This window comes from Dendrobates tinctorius, unplaced genomic scaffold (genome assembly GCF_039654945.1).
Source record: "Dendrobates tinctorius isolate UK_male_01 unplaced genomic scaffold, ASM3965494v1 ptg000151l, whole genome shotgun sequence".
NCBI classification, from domain to species: domain Eukaryota; kingdom Metazoa; phylum Chordata; class Amphibia; order Anura; family Dendrobatidae; genus Dendrobates; species Dendrobates tinctorius.
The window spans coordinates 2,710,143-2,733,567 of record NW_027361818.1 but is presented as its reverse complement, the minus strand read 5'-3'; the positions used below and the strand labels follow the sequence as shown (position 1 = coordinate 2,733,567).

General features: G+C 45.4%; 1 protein-coding gene across 2 annotated transcripts in view; it reads left to right on the top strand.

The window, feature by feature from the left end:
* LOC141050186 (uncharacterized) overlaps window positions 1–23,425 on the top strand; it is a 126,684-nt gene that overhangs the window by 93,227 nt on the left and 10,032 nt on the right. For both annotated transcript variants that reach the window (XM_073547020.1, XM_073547021.1), the window contains 3 exons: window positions 476–580; window positions 4,679–4,703; window positions 9,289–9,320. In XM_073547020.1, the coding sequence (XP_073403121.1) occupies window positions 476–580; window positions 4,679–4,703; window positions 9,289–9,320 (162 nt within the window). The remainder of the gene's footprint in view (window positions 1–475; window positions 581–4,678; window positions 4,704–9,288; window positions 9,321–23,425) is intronic.

Genomic DNA, 23,425 nt, shown 5'->3' with positions numbered 1-23,425 from the left:
ACTAGGGCTGTAATCAGTGTTTGACCTTGGTGAAAGAAAACTAGTGTCTCCTGCCTGCCACTAATTGTCTTGTTTGCTACGTTTTTAACAGTAGATTTAATGTGGTTTTAAAGAAAAAAACAAATACTCATCTAATGGGCTTCATGCATTCCATCTCACATCTGCACATGTGCCCTTCCGATCTCCTTAGTTCCTCTCCCTGTGGGTGATTAATGTGATAATACTGTAGGAAAGTATGCACATGCCAGTCTCGATAAGTGGGTGTGCTTGAGTCAAAGGTTACTCATTTATCAGCTATCGTGTGGTTAATGACTTCAGTGGAGAAACCCTTTAAAACTTTCTAAAAGCATTATATAGAAGCTGATCACAAAAAATAATCTTTACTTATACATATTGTACATTTTAGATATGTTATGAAGGATGCATTCCATTAGTCATGTACAAATTATCATTCTTGTGTTTCATTCCTCTACAGGATCTGACAATGGCCTTGGTGATTACCAACTTGTGATCATTATTTCTACCTCTGTGATGGTCCTTTTGGTTCTGTGTGTGATATTGATTATCTTGAAAATAAAAGGTAGGAGAATGATGTACTCAGTTCCAGGATAACCTTCCATCTCAATGTCTATACTCCACAGTCTTCCTGCATGAACATTTCAAGAGAGTTGTGTTGAGTGTGGGGTTCCAGTTGACGTTTTCACGAGACTTCCAGCTTTATTTTTCCTTTCATGCACCAAATTCTCATTTTGTCTTGCGCTATACTGAGTCAGTATATGAGACCCATACTCGTCTATTTGGCCCCACTTTACCAGACCTGCCCTTTAATAACAGAAGATGGAATGAGGATTTTGTTTCTATTTGAATTTGCAAAAATCCTCCTAAAAACAGTTTTGTTAAAACTGTAGAGAAGTTTGATTTCCCGAAGATAAAACCGGGACACAAAACAACGGTATATGGTTTTTCCAGTGATCCATTGTGTCTCTGTATACTAAATATGAATTTTCTCTGCACAACTCTGACTCAATGCCAGACAGAATGCAAAACAAAATGTGTATATGTGGAAGATATACAAATATGACCGGCGTTCAAGGAAACCACAAAACACTACAAGAGTGGCTAAGCTAGCCTGAAAGCAGGGTAATAAAACCCCCTAGGGGTATATGCTAACAACCAGTGAGCAGTAGTAGACAAAGCAGTGTAAAGGCCCCGCCACACTAAGCGATCTCGCTAGCGAGATCGCTGATTTTGTGACACGCCAGCGAGATCGCTGTGTGTGACGGGGATGAGCGATCGGCCCCCCTGCCGGTTATCGCTGATCGTGCTCGAGCGGCCTGGGCCGTTTTTTTATCGCTGGCCAGTGTGGCAGCGAGAGACCAGCGATCAATGACACTGGACGCTGGTTTCTAATGTAAACGTCAGGTATCCAAGAGCCGCGCGGCTCCTAGATACCCGATGTTTACCTTGGAAACCAGCGTCCAGCATCGCTGGTCCTGATCGCTGGGGCTGTCTATGTGACAGCTCACCAGCGATCAGCCTAACGATGTCCCAGCGATCCCATCATGTTGGATCGTTGTTGGGATCGCTGGGACTTCGTTTAGTGTGACGAGGCTTTAAGGGTCCTGTTTCACATAGCAGTGCACCAGCGATCCCGACAACGATACGACCTGGTGGGGATCGCTGGTGCGTCGAAGCTTCCAAACAGGCAGATCTCTTCAGCGACGCACCAGCGATCCCGACAACGATGCGACCTGGTAAGGATCGCTGGTGCGTTGTCACACAGCAGCTATTCTGAACCATTCCAGCCTGCGTCCCTGAGTTCTGCGTCGCCAACGAGGTCGCTCATCAGCGTCAATCACAGCGATGCATGCTGGCCAGCGGGACGCCGACGATGAAAAAATGGCCCAGGACATTCGAGCACGATCAGTGATATCCAGCGGGGGGCAGTCGCCGCTATGTGTCACAGGTAGCGAGATCGCTGTTGCGTCAGAAAATCAGTGACGTATCAGCGATCTCGCTATGTGAGACGGGGCCTTAATAGTTAAAAGTGCTTAGAAACCCTGCTGAGTGGCATGAAATGCAAACATATTGTAATACGGAGTTCAGCGTTCCCTGATGGGGAAAGGCGCGCGAGGCAACAGAGGAGCGGGGGAGCTGAGAGAGCTAGGTAGAGCTTTATGTATTCTACACTTTACTGCTATTATATATGCATTTACTTACATACCGTATATTTATTTTGAGAAACATCTTTTATGAGCGGTTATTTTTGTCTTAAATGTGTCTCCATTTTGCCGATCTTGTATAATGGGCCACTGCTCACATCGCATTGACTCTATAATGCTCAAATCAGCCCAACACACCTATGTGGGTTTTTCGCAAGTGTTTTAATCTATAGCCACATTTAGGGTGGGCTTATTTGTTTAATCAATTTTTTTCCCATTTACCAACTAATCCACTTCTGAATCGTGGGTTATAGTTAATATCTAATTACTTCTGCTTTTATTATTATTCATCTATTTATTCAAATATGCTCCTAATATACCGTAGTTTTTAGTTATTATGCCCTTCCCCTCTACCCTTGTGGTTCTGTATATTTTTATACATGTTGTTTTAATTTTTTAAATTTTATATTAATAAAAAAATTTTTCTTTTTTCGTTTTATTAGAGTTCTATATATTTTCTTCAGTCAAGCCTTTTTTCAATATTGCCAGCAGTTCCCATCAAGTATAATTTTAGCTAGTCCCGGGAAATTTATTCTGGCTTCTATATCAGGCTTTTTAATTATGGTTTATTTATGGTTCTTTCCCATGCATGCTGGTCCCAAATTAGGAATGTGGGTGAGGGATCATGGAGGATAAGCACCATCTTAGTACTTTCACGTTGCGACAGCTAGGGCATGCGGGGGTTTAATAGGCCAAACACCGAAGGTACTGTATTTATAGGTGATAAACCTTGAGCACAATCACTCTGACGAAGGAGGCTGCTCTGCCTTCGTTGGTTTTCTCTTGGTCCTCACGCCACTCCGTACTAGCTGTGATGTCACACGCTCAGGCACCTCGCGGACACTGCTTTTTAATGGGTATCCAGGGACGCTCCCGGCCGGAGCTTCCCCTGGCTCTACCTAGCTCTCTCAGCTCCCCCGCTCCTCTGTAGCCTCGTGCGCATTCCCCCATCAGGGAACGCTGAACTCCGTGAACGGCAGCATCGCCGCATCAGAGTGGGATCCGGCAACTGCAACTGTCATTTTAACTTTCAACAGCCACCGCGGACATTCCTCACATGCTCTACATCTCGGTGAGTGTCACGCTTAATCTGCTTGTCCATGCCATCCTTTATGTGGCTTATGTCTATTCTAGGCGAGGTGGTTAATGCTGTGTGTTATGAGCTCATTTTCTGCTCCACCAGTTGAGAGTTCTCCTTCCGTTCTCCCTCTGGTGGTGACAGGAGGTAGAGAGGTTGGCTTAAGTGGTAGTGATCTGCCAACTGGTGAGGAAGATGACGATTGGATCTCTGGAGGATCAGAATGGATATAAGACAGCCAACGCCCTATCCTAGTGCTGGTGATTCAGTCTGCTTCTCAGGTCTAGGACTCAGCTCTGTTCCAGTCTTCCCAAGATAAGTTTGTTTTTTGCTAATATTCACACTTGCTCTTGTTGGTCATTTCAATTTTTTGTGTGGTCAGCCAGCCCGGCTGGGCTGTGCTGAATTTCCACTCTTATTTGCCAAATTGTCTTTTTTGTCCCTTATTGGATTGGCCTCTTTTTGCTCTGTCTCAGAATATTTCAGAGTGCTGATATAGTGGGAGAAGTCTAGTGACTTCAGGGTTTATTTTGCTATCAGTTGTGTTGGACATTTTTGGTAGGGTTTTTTGGCAGATTGCAGACAGTATCTTTCCTTTCCTGTCCTTTCTAGTTAGTTTGGCCCCATCGATTGCTCAGCCTATTTTCCTGCCTTTGTGTTTTCATCTTGTTTAACCGTCAATACATGTGGGGGGCTGTCTCTCCTTTGGGGTCTGCTCTGGGGCAGTTAGTTTTCCTCTTTTAGTGCTTTAAGCTTATCTAGTTCTCTGGTTGTGATGAGGCATCTAGGACCACCTTAGGAACGCTCCACGACTGCTGCTAGTTGCGTGTTAGAATCAGGGGTCTGCAATCTGCATAGTTACCAACCTCTCTGGTTTTCTGAGACTTAGCTTGTTTGTTTTTTATTTCCTCCTCGGTTACCCGTTCATAACAGCTGTGTATGTCTATTAGGGAACTCGCACTTTTCAGTTCCACAGTTTGACTCCATATACTAGATTCAGTGTCTCAAACATTACGTGTGTGACTATTACAATATGTTTGCATTATATTCCAGTCAGCAGGGTTTCTAAGCACTATTGCACTGCTTTGTCTACTACTGCCCACTGGTTGTTAGCATATACCCCTAGGGGGGTTTTATTACCCTGCTTTCAGGCTAGCTTAGCCACTCTTTTAGTGTTTTGTGGTTTCCTCGAGCGCGGGTCATATTTGCATATCTTCTGGTATTGCACCCCAGTTTGGGCTGACACCGACCCTCATTTGACCTCGGCAGCCGGGGACATAACCTCATTGATTATTAAGTAAGCGCTTGTGTGCTTTTTTGATTATTCAATTAGATGTATATATGTGCTTTTTTATCTAATTCTGCTTATATTTTTTAGGAGTCATTTGTAAAAAGAAAAATGTGTAAGTATCACTGACCCATCCTAAGCAATAAATATCTAGTGCAGATTGTTCCCTTCTGCACAAGGGCATTGGCCACATCATTTTATACACTGAAATAAAAGCACAAATAATCACATAATATTGCTCACAACTTAGGGTTATGCACATTTTTTTATTGTTCATTTGCTTCTTAAATGTATAGCTACGTTAATTTCTAAATAGTCTTCATTAAAGACAACATGTCACCTTGGAAATAGGAATATATAAGATTAATCTGCAGGTACATAGCGCTACAATGCTTCCCGGCCTCCTTACTGAAAGTGCTTCTGTCACAAAATTTGATTATTATTAGGGTTGTGGGCTATATACCCGCACCACTTTTTTTTCCACTTTCAGTTCCGGTTAGGAACTTGTAGCTCTCTGGCGCCCTTCTTACCCTCAGGCCAGTCAGGGAACTGCACCTAGGATAAGTAGTCTCCAGAAAGGCTGCCTTGTCGCGACCTGGTTATTGGGCACTCTGCAGTGAGGGGGGTATGTATATCACCAGATCCAGGCAGGGAATATACACATAAACCCAAATCCATCACTGCCAGGGTTCCCCAATACCCCCAGGCCGCTATGCTGCCACCAGTTCCTCGTTTGCTACTAAAGACTATATCGGGTCAGGAACCAACCCACAGGTAGCGTGATTTGGGTCGATCGTAGAGGAAGGAAAGCGAAGCTAGTAAATTTATAAGTTTACTCCAGAAAAAATAGGCGGTATTTACAAAAATACAAGAGATATTACAAAAAGAGACAAAATACAGTATGTACAGACAGTTACAATAAAAGGGATTAAAATAAGAAACTTACTCTCAGTCACAGATATAACGTGTCGATAAAGGGGAGGTGGGTTCCCAAACGGGCATTATATTTTCTCTTACAAAATTATCTTCCTTTTGAAATCGAATATGACACGTCTGCGTGTTACTGGGGGGCATAAACCATTTCTCGGTTTCTGAACTCCGCACCAGCTGAAAAACACTGCCGTACGTAGCCCAAATTCTACTGATTCTAGAAATATATTTTTTCCTGTCTCTATGATTATTGTGTGTTAATAAATTTGACCTGGAATAGACAAAGGAAATCTTGCTTGAAAAAGCCAGCTTTAACTGGCCAGATGCAGGAACAGTGACCATGTGCTGAGGGGAGGGGGAAGTGGATAGTGTTTCACAGAGCAGAGAGGGGGGTCACAGCTTGAGTGGGAATTCGCTGGTGAGACACAAGTGAAGCTCTTTACAAACCAATGGGGGAAAGGCAGTAGTCCCATGCCCATAAACCCATCACACATCCTCCATCCTATTGTCCCGTGCCCATATACCCATCACACATCCTCCATCCCATAGTCCCATGCGCATATACCCATCATACATCCTCCATCCCATTGTCCCGTGCCCATATACCCATCATACATATCCTCCATCCCATAGTCCAGTGCCCATATACCCATCATACATATCCGCCATCCCATAGTCCCATGCCCATATACCCGTCATACATATCCTCCATCCCATAGTCCCGTGCCCATATACACATCACACATCCTCCATCCCATTGTCCCGCGCCCATATACCCATCATACATATCCTCCATCCCATAGTCCCATGCGCTTATACCCATCACACATCCTCCATTCCATAGTCCCATGCCCATATACCCATAATACATATCCTCCATCCCATAGTCGAGTGCCCATATACCCATCACACATCCTCCATCTCATAGTCCCATGCCCATATACCCATCATACATATCCTCCATCCCATAGTCCCGTGCCCATATACCCATCATACATATCCGCCATCTCATAGTCCCGTGCCCATATACCCGTCATACATATCCATCATCCCATAGTCCCGTGCCCATATACCCGTCATACGCATCCTCCATTCCATAGTCCCATGCCCATATACCATCACACATCATCAAATGATCATGACCATTGACATTGACATTGACATCAAATGATTATGAAATCGTCAGTTTATTATGACATCATCAAATGATTTTGGCATCATTGAATAATTGTGACATTATCAGTTGATTATGACATCATCGATTGATTGTGATATCATCAAATGCTTATGACATCATCAGCGGGGCTATGGGGAGTCAGCGGGGCTTGATACACACATACACACACATGCACTCAGTTTTATATATATAGATACACACCTCTATAACTGAAAGCCGTTGTCTCCAAGGAGGAAATGAGTTCCATTCTCCTTGTAGCTGCACTTTCAGACAGCTAAGAAGCATTGTAATGCCATTACCGTACACATTTACCTTATATCTGCAGGTAAACAGTATTTTCTAAGGTGACAGGTTTCCTTTAAAGATGTTCTACCATATTGCTGCTGCCGAGTGTCTGTTAATTAAGCTGAGAGCCCAGCAAAACTTATACAACTCCATTAGAGGTCCTAGTCCTGGCTCTGGTGACTTCTCTGCTCTCCACCTTCCCTTCTCTCAAGTCTCCCGGGGCATACGTAGCATTGTTATGTCACATGATCCCTGCAGCCAATGGCGATGACTAATAGGCGGCCACACTCACACTTTCACTTGACATCCGAGGTTCACTCAGAGGAAATGAGGGCACAGCAGCTCAATAGCAGCCACTGATTAATGGCCAGGGATCACTTCAGTGACCCCAAAAAACAGTGAAAGCAGATTGTTTCCTAGGTGGCTGAATTCTTCCCCCTGACATAAAACTTGGGACCAAGGAACAAGGAGACTCAAGATTATATCAATAAATATTTCCTGATTATAGAAGTTGATTAAAATTTCAGATGCCAACAGGAACAACACTTAGTGAATAGATTTACCGCCATTTACCAGATCGTCAAGCATTGCTGCTTTTGGTGGTAGTAGAATACTTGAGGTTACCATTACAATTGTAATACACCTCACACTTAGTCCATTCCAATCTTCTTACAACGTCTTTGCATTCCACGGCCCAGCTTCAGCACAGTATCTGAGTGCTCCAGCTTGACAAGCCCGGTATTTCTTCACCAAAACGGGTTCCATTTTTCTTCTTTGCTTTAATACCGTGGCACCAGTATTTTTTGGCTCCCCTTGCCGTGACTTTTCAATTAAATCTATCACTTTTCATTAAGATGACTTCATGATTTCACTGAGCTCAATTTTCCCACACATACCCTCCATCTCACTCCTCCTCACTTGCCCTGCCCAGGGGTCGCCTTCTATGAATTGCTACAGCCCCTTAACTAGCTCTTAAAGAGGACCTGTCAAACGTATACAGTTGTTATTTCATTGCCACTGTTCTCCTGAGTATTCTTTTCTATTTTCTTTTCTAAATCCGTCATACGGCTCTAGAGATATGGGCCTAAGGGTGATTTTTATGGTATTTACCAAGGAGTTGTGGCTGACAAGATTGAAAGGGGGCGTGTCTTTAAACTCCTGCATAATTACCACTAAGCACCGCCCCAATTTGCATAAAAAAAGTCTCTGAATTTACTAGGGGGAGAACGTGTCGTGAATTGATATGGGATTTGCTACATACCACCTCACTATGGTTGGCGACTTATTATGGTCTGATTTGTGCATGGTGACCTCTGCCACTGAGCCGATGAACCCCAATAGGACAACCAGATGAGTACATTATCACTGCACCCTGTTTGTCCTTTATTTTGATTTGATGATATCGGGATTTAAGGTTATTATTGCTAGCTCTTTTATGCATATATTCACTTTGTTAACAGCCTGATTTCAGTTGACCTTTCATTTTGTCCATCTACTATGCATATGTTTATTTTGTCCATTTAACATTTTGCATGAACTATTCCTACCTGATGACCTAATATAGGATTAGTTAGTGGGTTTCCACCAGTTTACCATATATTTGCAAAGGACCATCTATTTTTGGCCTCTCCCGTTTTTTTAATGCCACCGTTAATAGGAGTAGGTCAACCCCTCTTTTTCAATTTGTACTGATTAAATTGCACTGATTTATACCACTACTGGTGTTTTTTTCCACAATTTTCTTCTTGTTTCTTGGGTTACAGGGTGCATTGGGACACATTTTTTTGATAGGGATTTTCAGGGTCCTCAGGGAAAGCTGCCGCTGAGAGGGGGCGCCATACCACAGAAAATGATGGTGCCCACCACCACTGTCAGGCAGGATCCAGTATAGTGACCTACTATGGGTCATTAGGACATATAACATTTCTTCTTATCGGATTATTTACCCCCTTTTTGTGTATTTTTTACTTGTCTATATTGAACATGTTTCAACTTTGCCTAATAAAAGTTATATTTTAGGGGTCGTTGTTTTTATGGTTTTGCTATGTCCTAGTTAACCTTCCACTCGGATAACATAAGTGCAGTCCGATTTCAGACTCACAGAATGGAGAAGATGGAGACATTTTGTTCTCCAACTTCTCATCCGAGAGGATCGGGCCACACTAACTGACACTCGGTGTCATAAACATAATTGATCTGACTCTCTCGAGAGAATACACACTCTTGTGGCCATGTCACATATGCTGATGAACGAGGAGAAATTGGCCTGCTCGTTCATTCATTTATTTATTTTTTTTCATATACCTAGGCAAACGAAGACCATGGATAATGCAGAAGAGGGTAATTATAAGTGTGAAATGTATTACCATTACTTTTTGAAGATAACTTTTTTTTTTATTAACAATGTGAGAATACTTCGTAGAGATGACGATTGGTAATGTGTTCTCAAACAATAGGATGTTTCCATAGGCAAAGTTCTAGTTTTCAATTATAGCTTTAATAAAACGTTCCACAGTTTTCTAGTTGTGAACACTACGTATTTTCACGCGGATTTCGTTCAGAATTTGCTTGACAAAGCCCTGGAAAAGTACCCCATAAGATGCAGTAAACATGACATGCTCATTCTTTGGGCTGCTTCCATTCTTCATACTTCTAAGCGTAGAGCGAGAGCCGCCACAAGAGCGATGGCAAAACTGCTGGCGAAGCCACTGTTGGATGGCATTTTCTCGAAGTGACTTTGCCTGGGAAAACTCGACAGCAGCGCTGGAGTATAAGTTGTCACGCCTTTTGCACATAGCCTCTGAGTTTTTTGCGGAGTTCTCAGAGCAGAAATTCTCTAAGGATTGTGTTCACACTGCATCTTTAACTGTTATTTTTGCTCATGAGACACCACCCCCCCAAAAAAAATCTATAAAAAACCCTTCAAAAGAATGAACACATTCATTTCTACATAAAAATGTCTTGCCTTTTATATTATTTCACTACCAGATAGTCTGTCCCACAACAATAACTGTACTAGAAAACACATACACTTAGGGCTCATACTCACTTGCGAGAGAGTCGCGTGATTCTCGGGCGAGTCTCTCGCATGAAAACCTGGCACTGCCACCGGCACTGGGGCCAGAGTGTGCAGCCACATAGAAATACATGTAGCCGAACGCTCCGGCCCCAGTGCCGGGTTTTCATGCGAGAGACTCGCCCGAGAATCACGCGACTCTCTCGCAAGTGAGTATGAGCCCTTAAGGTTAGAGTTTTGTCACAGAACAATAGTTGCAATATGCATAAGTATTCATGCTTACAAAAAATATTTAAACAACCACTATCATCAAAAATTGAACCCTCCTAATTAGAGTTGAGCGACTTTTGGTTTTTTAGGGTCGCGTTTCGTTTCGTGAAACCCGACTTTTCCAAAAGTCGGGTCGAGCAAGATCGTCCAATTATAGGGAAAAGTCGGGGTCGTCCCGAAACACGAAACCCAATGTAAGTCAAATGGGGAATAAAAGTCGGCAGTGAGAGGAGGACAGGAAACACACCAACAGTGCCCATTTGAATGCCAAAAGCATCAATTCGTCTTACTTAAGCTTGTCAACCTTAATTAACTTCATAATATAAGTTACGCACTGAAAAATGGGTGTTATTTGGCTAAAGTTGTGGGGGGGAGGGCTGGCTGCAGGTTTTCATGTGCCCTGGGCGAAAGAGCGCCCCTTTAACACATACCAAAACTCATCATGCTCCGATACGGCAGATAAATAGCGGTATAGTACAATGAAAAATACCTCACTTTTTACATCTCATGACAAGGCCCATCTATTTCTCCATACAGAATCATTGGTCCCATATAATGTTTGAAACAGTATATGATGAGCTCCACATAATGCTACAGTATATGTTGGTCCCCATGGATGAAGCTCCACTGTCTTATGGGCCCAAATAATGCTCCAAACATAATGGGCCCCATTTCTAATGCTCTAGTGTATAATGGGCCCTGTAAATGCTGCTCCAGTGTCTGATGTCCACCTTTGGAATGTTCCAGTGTATGGTGGGCCCCATCTATCATTCTCCAGAGTATAGTGCTCCCCAAAAATTGCTGTCCCAACATTGAAAACAATCAAATAAGTCTCCTCGCTAGGGAATCCCTGTACTTGTCTGGACAGGTGCTGTAGCTTGCTTAACAGCTCGCCAGCCGTTCTCACGCCCAGTATGGATTGCACGTCATTGCTCAAAGGTTAGAAAGGGTACCGTATCCCCGGATAACATGTATGGATAGCGTACACATTCAAAATATATGTCTATACAGCATGAGGCAGGCTCAGACGGTGTTAGGCCCAGTATGGATTGCACGTCATTGCACAAAGGTTAGAAAGGGTACCGTATCCCCGGATAACATGTATGGATAGCGTACACATTCAAAATATATGTCTATACAGCATGAGGCAGGCTCAGACGGTGTTAGGCCCAGTATGGATTGCACGTGATTGCACAAAGGTTAGAAAGGGTACCGTATCCCCGGATAACATGAATGGATAGCGTACACATTCAAAATATATGTCTATACAGCATGAGGCAGGCTCAGACGGTGTTAGGCCCAGTATGGATTGCACGTCATTGCTCAAAGGTTAGAAAGGGTACCGTATCCCCGGATAACATGTATGGATAGCGTACACATTCAAAATATATGTCTATACAGCATGAGGCAGGCTCAGACGGTGTTAGGCCCAGTATGGATTGCACGTCATTGCACAAAGGTTAGAAAGGGTACCGTATCCCCGGATAACATGTATGGATAGCGTACACATTCAAAATATATGTCTATACAGCATGAGGCAGGCTCAGACGGTGTTAGGCCCAGTATGGATTGCACGTCATTGCACAAAGGTTAGAAAGGGTACCGTATCCCCGGATAACATGTATGGATAGCGTACACATTCAAAATATATGTCTATACAGCATGAGGCAGGCTCAGACGTTGTTAGGCCCAGTATGGATTGCACGTCATTGCACAAAGGTTAGAAAGGGTACCGTATCCCCGGATAACATGTATGGATAGCGTACACATTCAAAATATATGTCTATACAGCATGAGGCAGGCTCAGACGGTGTTAGGCCCAGTATGGATTGCACGTCATTGCACAAAGGTTAGAAAGGGTACCGTATCCCTGGATAACATGTATGGATAGCGTACACATTCAAAATATATGTCTATACAGCATGAGGCAGGCTCAGACGGTGTTAGGCCCAGTATGGATTGCACGTCATTGCTCAAAGGTTAGAAAGGGTACCGTATCCCCGGATAACATGTATGGATAGCGTACACATTCAAAATATATGTCTATACAGCATGAGGCAGGCTCAGACGGTGTTAGGCCCAGTATGGATTGCACGTCATTGCACAAAGGTTAGAAAGGGTACCGTATCCCCGGATAACATGTATGGATAGCGTACACATTCAAAATATATGTCTATACAGCATGAGGCAGGCTCAGACGGTGTTAGGCTCAGTATGGATTGCACGTCATTGCACAAAGGTTAGAAAGGGTACCGTATCCCTGGATAACATGTATGGATAGCGTACACATTCAAAATATATGTCTATACAGCATGAGGCAGGCTCAGATGGTGTTAGGCCCAGTATGGATTGCACGTCATTGCACAAAGGTTAGAAAGGGTACCATATCCCTGGATAACATGTATGGATAGCGTACACATTCAAAATATATGTCTATACAGCATGAGGCAGGCTCAGACGGTGTTAGGCCCAGTATGGATTGCACGTCATTGCACAAAGGTTAGAAAGGGTACTGTATCCCCGGATAACATGTATGGATAGCGTACACATTCAAAATATATGTCTATACAGCATGAGGCAGGCTCAGACGTTGTTAGGCCCAGTATGGATTGCACGTCATTGCACAAAGGTTAGAAAGGGTACAGTATCCCTTGATAACATGTATGGATAGCGTACACATTCAAAATATATGTCTATACAGCATGAGGCAGGCTCAGACGATGTTAGGCCCAGTATGGATTGCACGTCATTGCACAAAGGTTAGAAAGGGTACAGTATCCCTTGATAACATGTATGGATAGCGTACACATTCAAAATATATGTCTATACAGCATGAGGCAGGCTCAGACGTTGTTAGGCCCAGTATGGATTGCACGTCATTGCACAAAGGTTAGAAGGGGTACCGTATCCCCGGATAACATGTATGGATAGTGTACACATTCAAAATATATGTCTATACAGCATGAGGCAGGCTCAGACGGTGTTAGGCCCAGTATGGATTGCACGTCATTGCACAAAGGTTAGAAAGGGTACCGTATCCCCGGATAACATGTATGGATAGCGTACACATTCAAAATATATGTCTATACAGCATGAGGCAGGCTCAGACGGTGTTAGGCCCAGTATGGATTGCACGTCATTGCACAAAGGTTAGAAAGGGTACCGTATCCCCGGATAACATGTATGGATAGCGTACACATTCAAAATATATGTCTATACAGCATGAGGCAGGCTCAGACGGTGTTAGGCCCAGTATGGATTGCACGTCATTGCACAAAGGTTAGAAAGGGTACCGTATCCCTGGATAACATGTATGGATAGCGTACACATTCAAAATATATGTCTATACAGCATGAGGCAGGCTCAGACGGTGTTAGGCCCAGTATGGATTGCACGTCATTGCACAAAGGTTAGAAAGGGTACCGTATCCCTGGATAACATGTATGGATAGCGTACACATTCAAAATATATGTCTCAGGAGGCAGGCTCAGACGGTGTCAGGCACAGTATGGATTTGACGGCCCAGATTACACAGCGGAGGAGCAGGGAGAGGTAAAGATTGCAAATGCTGGGGCCCTGCCCAAGCAAGGGGGGCCCACTATTGGGCGTCGGTACTGGCACTGGGCCCCTCATAGTACAGCTGTGTGTCTGACGGCGGGTGTGCACCACCACCGTCAGAGACACTTGATTGCACTATGAGGGACCCTGTGCCAGTGCCCGCGCCCAAGAGTCGGCCTACCCACCTGTCCAGGGCAACGGCACTCGCACGGTGTCGTGCGCTAGGTGGTTACCCCGGCCATGGGGGGGGAGGCAGCACAGTTAGGGAGTTTTAGAAAGTGGCATATGTTGATGTTGGACATTCAGCTGATGCAAAAGGCGAAATAGGTGAAGTACCAGGAAGAGGTGGACCAAAGCAAGCCATTTTTCTGTCACCCTATGTGTCATCAGGGGAAGGTGGGACAAAATCCTTGGAAACCCATGCGTGGTTCATTTTAATGAAGGTTAGATCATCCACATTTTGGGTTGACAGACGGGTCCTTTTTTCTGTCAGGATTGATCCAGCTGCACTGAAGACTCTTTCCGATAGCACACTTGCAGCTGGGCAAGCGAGCTCCTGTAAGGCATATTGGGCCAATTCAGGCCAGGTGTCCAGTTTAGCGGCCCAATAGTCAAAGGGGAATGACCTGTGTGGGAGAACATCGATATGGGAGGAAAAGTAGTTTGTAACCATAGTTGACAACTGCTGTCTCCTGTCACTTTCCATCGATGCAGTATTACCAGTTGTGTGAGCGGTATTTGAAAAATCAGTCCACAACATTGTCATGAAACCCCTGTCTCCAACGCCACTTCTGCTGTGTGCACCACGAACACCTCTGCCAAGCTGCCCCCGGCCCGTACGGCTCGTGTGAGAACCATCACCGCTGCTGTGTGCTGGGAATGCCTCAAGCAACCGATTTACCAGAGTTGCTTGTTTATTAGCCAATATTAGGTCAAGGTTCTCCTGTGGCATGATGTTTTGTAATTTGCCTTTATAGCGTGGATCCAGGATGCTGGCCAACCAGTAGTCGTCATCGTTCATCATTTTGGCAATGCGGGGGTCCCTTTTTAGGATCCGCAAGGCATAATCTGACATGTGGGCCAATGTTCCCGGTGTCAATGATGCACTGCGAGTGCTGGGTGGAGGAGCACTTTCTGGCAAATCCACATCCCTCCAGTCACGCACAAACCCTGTACCAGACCTTGCCACGCCAACATTTTCACTTGCCCCACGAGATGCATCCTCCTCCCCTAAGTAATCATCCCCATCATCCTCCTCCTCCTCCTCCTCTTCTTCCTCCACCTCGTCCAGGAGAGGTCCCTGAGCAGACAATGGCTGAATGTCATCAAGGATTCCCTCCTCCTCTTCCTCCTCATCAACATTGGCTGCAGACGCCTGCTCCTTAAGGTGCGTCAAAGTTTGCATGAGCAGACGCATAAGTGGGATGCTCATGCTTAGGATGGCGTCGTCTGCGCTTACCAGCCGTGTGCATTCCTCAAAACACTGAAGGACTTTACAAAGGTCTTTCAGCTTCGACCACTGCACGCCTGTCAACTCCATGTCTGCTCTCAAAGTGCCTGGCCGTGTATCCTCCCACAAATGCATTATGGCCTGCCTCTGCTCGCACAGCCGCTCCACCATGTGCAGGGTGGAGTTCCACCTTGTTGCAATGTCGATGATGAGGCGGTGGTTGGGAAGGTGGAGCAATCGCTGCAGCTTCTGCATACGAACGGAGTGTACAGGCGACCGGCGGATGTGCGCGCACAGTCTTCGCACCTTCTGGAGCAGGGCTGTTAACTCCGGATAATTTTTGAGGAAGCACTGCACCACCAGGTTCAAGGTGTGAGCCAAGCAAGGTATGTGGCTGAGTTTTGAAAGGGCTATGGCTGCCACAAAATTACGGCCGTTATCACTAACTACCTTGCCTGCCTCAAGATGTACACTGCCCAGCCATGACTCAGTTTGTCGCTTCAAGTACTCGGCCAGCACCTCGGCGGTGTGTCTGTCGCCCAAACACATCATCTGCAACACAGCCTGCTGACGCTTTCCACTAGCTGCTCGATAGGGGGACACATCGTGTGCAACAGTGGCAGCTGCAGATGGAGTGCTCGTACGACTGCGCTCTGTGGACGAGCTTTCGCTTCTGGAGGAGGAGGAGGAGGAGGGTCGAACGCCTACAGCCAACTGTTTCCTATACCGTGGGCTAGGCAGCACTGTCCCACCACCGCTGTCCCCTGTGGACCCTGCATCCACCACATTAACCCAGTGCGCAGTGATGGACACGTAACGGCCCTGGCCATGCCGACTGGACATGCATCAGTTGTGAGGTGCACCTTTCCGCTCACTGACTGCTTGAGTGCATGGACAATGCGGTCTTTCACATGATGGTGGAGGGCTGGGATGGCTTTGCGAGAGAAGAAGTGGCGACTGGGTAGGTCATAGCGTGGTACTGTATAGGCCATGAGTTCGCGGAAAGCTGTGCTTTCCACCAACCGAAAGGGCATCATCTCAAACGAGATTAGTTTGGCAATGTGGGCGTTCAAACCCAGTGTACGCGGATGAGAGACTGAGTACTTTCTTGACCTACTCATAGTGTCTGGGAGGGTGAGCTGGACTTGAGAGATGCATATGGTGGAAGTAGCGGTGGACAGGGCGGACTGAGAGAGGGTTGATGATGGTGATGGAGTTGGTGTTCTTTCTGATGGCCTAGAATCAGTCTTTCGTTGATATAACAGTGGGATTCCCTGACTGCTGTGGCCTTGCAACGACACCTCAACATTTGCTGCTGTGCTAACCGGTGGGCTTACAGTGGGGGAAACAATGTAGCGTTGCTGACTACCTTCGTTGTGATCAGTTGCACATGTGGCACTTGAGGTTTGGTGTTGTGTCCACGCTTGCAAGTGCATGCTGGTTAAATGTCTAAGCATGCAACTGGTATTCAAATTTTTCAGATTTTTCCCTCGGCTAAAGGTCTTTGCGCACTTCTTACAGATAACCTTGGCCTGATCATGAGGATTTTGTTCAAAAAAGTGCCACACTGCACTCTTCCTACTTTGGCAGACATTTTGCGGCCTAGCACGCTGTGATCTTTTGACCCTCTGGACAAGCTGCCCAGCAACTCTTTTGATGTTTGGAACCTGTCTTTGGAGTGCTCCGGGCCTGCCAGATAACAGCTGTTGCGATGTCGATGTCTGCTGTGGATGCTCCTCATCTGAGCTATTGGAAGCAGCACCCTCTTCCCCCAATGGATGCCAATCTGGGTCAACAACTGGGTCATCCATCACCTCCTCTTCTATGTCATGTGCACCTTTCTCTGTGTCACCGTGTATGGTGGTATAGTGTGCGGGAAGGGGCACCTGAGTCTCATCAGGGTCAAAATCTGGCTCTGTACACTGCGAGGACAATGTAGTGCTCTGAGTGAATGTACCAGCAGAATCATCCATCAGCGGCTGTGCATCAGTGCACTCCATGTCAGATTCATCTTGGCCTGGGTAATTCACCATTTGACTTGATAATCCAGGCATGGTATGTGAAAACAGCTCCATGGAGTAATCAGTAGTATGGCCTGCGTCATCCTTCAATCTTGGTTGGGGTGAAGGACACAAGGAAAGTTGTGGTTCATGAACATGAGCCTCCAATGACGACTCAGTGCTTTTACTTTTTACAACTTCAGAAGAGGAGGCGATAGAGCTGGAGGCTGAGTCAGCAATGTAAGACAAAACTTTTTCCTGATGCTCTGCCTTTAAAAGCGGTTTGCCAACTCCTAGAAAACTAAGCGTTCGAGGCCTTATGTAGCCAGACGATGACGCAGGGTCAGCACCTCCTGCATTCGGTCCTATTTTGCTCTTGCCACTACCATCAGATCCACCACCAACACCATCATTACCAGCTGCCAACCCCCGCCCAATTCCACGGCCTCTTCCACCAGCCTTCCTCATTTTTGGTAGAAATGTAGACAAAGTCCAACAAACTATATAGTAATGTAAAACAAGGTACAAGGTGTCTATAGGACATGGGAGATTTAGAATTTCTGCACACACTTGTGGACAGTGGACACTTTTGGATTGTGTGAGGCCCACTGATATCTGAGCGCTATGTGACACGCTCGATGGCACAGCTGCCTGTGACCAAAGTGACGAGAGGATAATGGAGATTTTGAATCTCTGCGTACACTTTTGGACACTGGACACTTGTAGATTGTGTGAGGCCCACTGATATCTGAGCGCTATGTAACACGCTCGATGGCACAGCTGCCTGTGACCAAAGTGACGAGAGGATAATGGAGATTTTGAATCTCTGCGTACACTTTTGGACACTGGACACTTGTAGATTGTGTGAGGCCCACTGATATCTGAGCGCTATGTAACACGCTCGATGGCACAGCTGCCTGTGACCAAAGTGACGAGAGGATAATGGAGATTTTGAATCTCTGCGTACACTTTTGGACACTGGACACTTGTAGATTGTGTGAGGCCCACTGATATCTGAGCGCTATGTGACACGCTCGATGGCACAGCTGACTGTGACCAAAGTGACGAGAGGATAATGGAGATTTTGAATCTCTGCGTACACTTTTGGACACTGGACACTTGTAGATTGTGTGAGGCCCACTGATATCTGAGCGCTATGTGACACGCTCGATGGCACAGCTGACTGTGACCAAAGTGACGAGAGGATAATGGAGATTTTGAATCTCTGCGTACACTTTTGGACACTGGACACTTGTGGATTGTGTGAGGCCCACTGATATCTGAGCGCTATGTGACACGCTCGATGGCACAGCTGCCTGTGAACAAAGTGACGAGAGGATAATGGAGATTTTGAATCTCTGCGTACACTTTTGGACACTGGACACTTGTGGATTGTGTGAGGCCCACTGATATCTGAGCGCTATGTGACACGCTCGATGGCACAGCTGCCTGTGACCAAAGTGACGAGAGGATAATGGAGATTTTGAATCTCTGCGTACACTTTTGGACACTGGACACTTGTGGATTGTGTGAGGCCCACTGATATCTGAGCGCTATGTGACACGCTCGATGGCACAGCTGCCTGTGACCAAAGTGACGAGAGGATAATGGAGATTTTGAATCTCTGCGTACACTTTTGGACACTGGACACTTGTAGATTGTGTGAGGCCCACTGATATCTGAGCGCTATGTGACACGCTCGATGGCACAGCTGACTGTGACCAAAGTGACGAGAGGATAATGGAGATTTTGAATCTCTGCGTACACTTTTGGACACTGGACACTTGTAGATTGTGTGAGGCCCACTGATATCTGAGCGCTATGTAACACTCTCGATGGCACAGCTGCCTGTGACCAAAGTAACGAGAGGATAATGGAGATTTTGAATCTCTGCGTACACTTTTGGACACTGGACACTTGTAGATTGTGTGAGGCCCACTGATATCTGAGCGCTATGTGACATGCTCGATGGCACAGCTGCCTGTGACCAAAGTGACGAGAGGATAATGGAGATTTTGAATCTCTGCGTACACTTGTGGACAATGTACACTTGTGGATTGTGTGCGGCCCACTGATATCTGAGCGCTATGTGACACGCTCGATGGCACAGCTGCCTGTGACCAAAGTGACGAGAGGATAATGGAGATTTTGAATCTCTGCGTACACTTTTGGACACTGGACACTTATAGATTGTGTGAGGCCCACTGATATCTGAGGGCTATGTGACACGCTCGATGGCACAGCTGCCTGTGACCAAAGTGACGAGAGGATATGGAGATTTTGAATCTCTGCGTACACTTGTGGACACTGGACACTTGTGGATTGTGTGAGGCCCACTGATATCTGAGCGCTATGTGACACGCTCAATGGCACAGCTGTGACAAAAGTGACTAGAGGATAAGGGAGATTGGATTGCTTTTAAAAAAGCAGTTTGCGGAGCAGTGGGTAAACAGCAATGCCAGCGTGTCAGGAAGCCTTAAAAGGCAGCCCAACAACCAACACCACTGATCCACCACAATATAGCCTCCCCTTGCACTGCACACACAGTGACTTGTGTGTTGTGCAGGCCAAATCGCTAGCAGCAGAAGCAGTTTTTTTGTCTTCTTCCCTGCCTAACGCTCTCCCTACAGAATCAGCAGCAACCTCTCCCTATACTAAGATCGGCAGAAGTAAGATGGCGGTCGGCGTGCACGCCCTTTTATACCCCCTGTGACGCCCACCAAAGCAAGCTAATCACTTGCATGCCCTTCTGAAAGATGGTGGTGACCCGTGCCTAGGTCATCACATTGCCCACAGTGTCCGTGGATCCTGATTGGCTGAAAAAGAGCGCAAAACAAACTTTTGAAACGCGACTTTGGCGCGTAAGTCGCCGACCTCGTGGCCGACCTCATCCTAGGGTCGGGTTTCGTTTCATGAAACCCGACTTTGCCAAAAGTCGGCGACTTTTGAATTTTTTCGACCTGTTTCGCTCAACTCTACTCTTAATATATTGCAATGAGTGTTGAGTGAGTATACTCATTGCTTGGGTTTTCCCGAGCATGCTCGGGTGTCCTCCGAGTATTCTGGCGTGCTCGGAGATTTAGTTTTCGTTGTCTCATCTGCATGATTTGCGACTTGTAGACGGGCTGAATACATGTGGGAATTCCCTAACAAACAGGCATTCCACACATGTATTCAGCCTGTCTAGCAGCCGCAAATCATGCAGCTAAGGCGACAAAAACTAAATCTCCGAGCACGCCAAAATACTCAAAGGACACTGGACACTTGTAGATTGTGTGAGGCCCACTGATATCTGAGCGCTATGTGACACGCTCGATGGCACAGCTGCCTGTGACCAAAGTGACGAGAGGATAATGGAGATTTTGAATCTCTGCGTACACTTTTGGACACTGGACACTTGTAGATTGTGTGAGGCCCACTGATATCTGAGCGCTATGTGACACGCTCGATGGCACAGCTGACTGTGACCAAAGTGACGAGAGGATAATGGAGATTTTGAATCTCTGCGTACACTTTTGGACACTGGACACTTGTAGATTGTGTGAGGCCCACTGATATCTGAGCGCTATGTAACACGCTCGATGGCACAGCTGCCTGTGACCAAAGTGACGAGAGGATAATGGAGATTTTGAATCTCTGCGTACACTTTTGGACACTGGACACTTGTAGATTGTGTGAGGCCCACTGATATCTGAGCGCTATGTGACATGCTCGATGGCACAGCTGCCTGTGACCAAAGTGACGAGAGGATAATGGAGATTTTGAATCTCTGCGTACACTTGTGGACAATGTACACTTGTGGATTGTGTGCGGCCCACTGATATCTGAGCGCTATGTGACACGCTCGATGGCACAGCTGCCTGTGACCAAAGTGACGAGAGGATAATGGAGATTTTGAATCTCTGCGTACACTTTTGGACACTGGACACTTATAGATTGTGTGAGGCCCACTGATATCTGAGCGCTATGTGACACGCTCGATGGCACAGCTGCCTGTGACCAAAGTGACGAGAGGATAATGGAGATTTTGAATCTCTGCGTACACTTGTGGACACTGGACACTTGTGGATTGTGTGAGGCCCACTGATATCTGAGCGCTATGTGACACGCTCGATGGCACAGCTGTGACAAAAGTGACTAGAGGATAAGGGAGATTGGATTGCTTTTAAAAAAGCAGTTTGCGGAGCAGTGGGTAAACAGCAATGCCAGCGTGTCAGGAAGCCTTAAAAGGCAGCCCAACAACCAACACCACTGATCCACCACAATATAGCCTCCCCTTGCACTGCACACACAGTGACTTGTGTGTTGTGCAGGCCAAATCGCTAGCAGCAGAAGCAGTTTTTTTGTCTTCTTCCCTGCCTAACGCTCTCCCTACAGAATCAGCAGCAACCTCTCCCTATACTAAGATCGGCAGAAGTAAGATGGCGGTCGGCGTGCACGCCCTTTTATACCCCCTGTGACGCCCACCAAAGCAAGCTAATCACTTGCATGCCCTTCTGAAAGATGGTGGTGACCCGTGCCTAGGTCATCACATTGCCCACAGTGTCCGTGGATCCTGATTGGCTGAAAAAGAGCGCAAAACAAACTTTTGAAACGCGACTTTGGCGCGTAAGTCGCCGACCTCGTGGCCGACCTCATCCTAGGGTCGGGTTTCGTTTCATGAAACCCGACTTTGCCAAAAGTCGGCGACTTTTGAATTTTTTCGACCTGTTTCGCTCAACTCTACTCTTAATATATTGCAATGAGTGTTGAGTGAGTATACTCATTGCTTGGGTTTTCCCGAGCATGCTCGGGTGTCCTCCGAGTATTCTGGCGTGCTCGGAGATTTAGTTTTCGTTGTCTCATCTGCATGATTTGCGACTTGTAGACGGGCTGAATACATGTGGGAATTCCCTAACAAACAGGCATTCCACACATGTATTCAGCCTGTCTAGCAGCCGCAAATCATGCAGCTAAGGCGACAAAAACTAAATCTCCGAGCACGCCAAAATACTCAAAGGACCCCCCGAGCAAAGAGTATACTCGCTCATCACTAATTGCAATCATCATAAATAAATTAAATAGATTAAGTCAATAAAATCCATAAATTAAGTTTTTGTGCAATAATGAGAAATGACACAGTGAAAAAGTATTGAACAGGTCACTGAAATGTAATTAATATTTTGTACAAAGGCATTGGTTAGTAATGAAGCTTCAAAATGTCGCCTGTAGGGAGAAACTAGTCACAACACTAGAAAAAAATCCTGAAAAAACACGGAAAAAAAATGCAGAAAAGCAAAAAAAAAAACAGAAAACAACAAAAAGGAAACACTAGCAAAATATTCTTCAAGATTACTAAACATCAGAGAAAATGAGAGAGTACTGAGTCATCTACTGCTTGAAAAATCAATGTTTTTAACCAGTAGGAAAAGACAGCGTGAACACATCCTAACTCTAAGATAAAAACTTTTGTTGTTTTTATAGTTCCTCTTCCAAATACTCAGCAGAAAAACTCAGTGTGAATACATTCTTATGTTTTTATGTTATTTTTTTTTTTTTGTCTTTGAGTATTTTTTTTTTGCTTTAATTGAGCAGAAACATTTCAAGGATAGACATGTTGATTTTCCAATGTGGAAAAGTCCCAGCACGATAGACTTTTCCAATGAAACAGATAGGAAGCGTATTCAGTGAGTACTTAAAGCAGATTTTAATGTGGATTTTTGAGCAGAGCCTGTTTATCCACATAAAAAACTCCGTGTGAATATTGAATATGCTCCGCAAGGTAAATAGCCTACTCTATATATACGATGCGGCAATTCCAGATGTGTTCAATGAGCGCATCCAGAATCACCGAGCATACAAAAGGGGGCGAGGCTTTGGGCGGAGCGAGGTTTCCGCTCCGTCCAAAGCGCAAGGAATGCGCTACGTTGAAACTCACCCTTTATGACAAGGACGTGCTTCCTGGATATAAAAATTCTTCACACCCTTGTTAAAATATAAAGTTTTTGCCATGTAAAAAAAAATCCTACTTAGAAGAATCATTTCAGAACATTTTCCGCCTTTAATGTCTCCCGTAATCTGTACTATGCAGTTGAAATTAAAATCAAATCTTTTTGGGTGGGAAAAAAGAAATAAAAAGCTTCAAATATTCTGGTTACATAAATATGCAAAT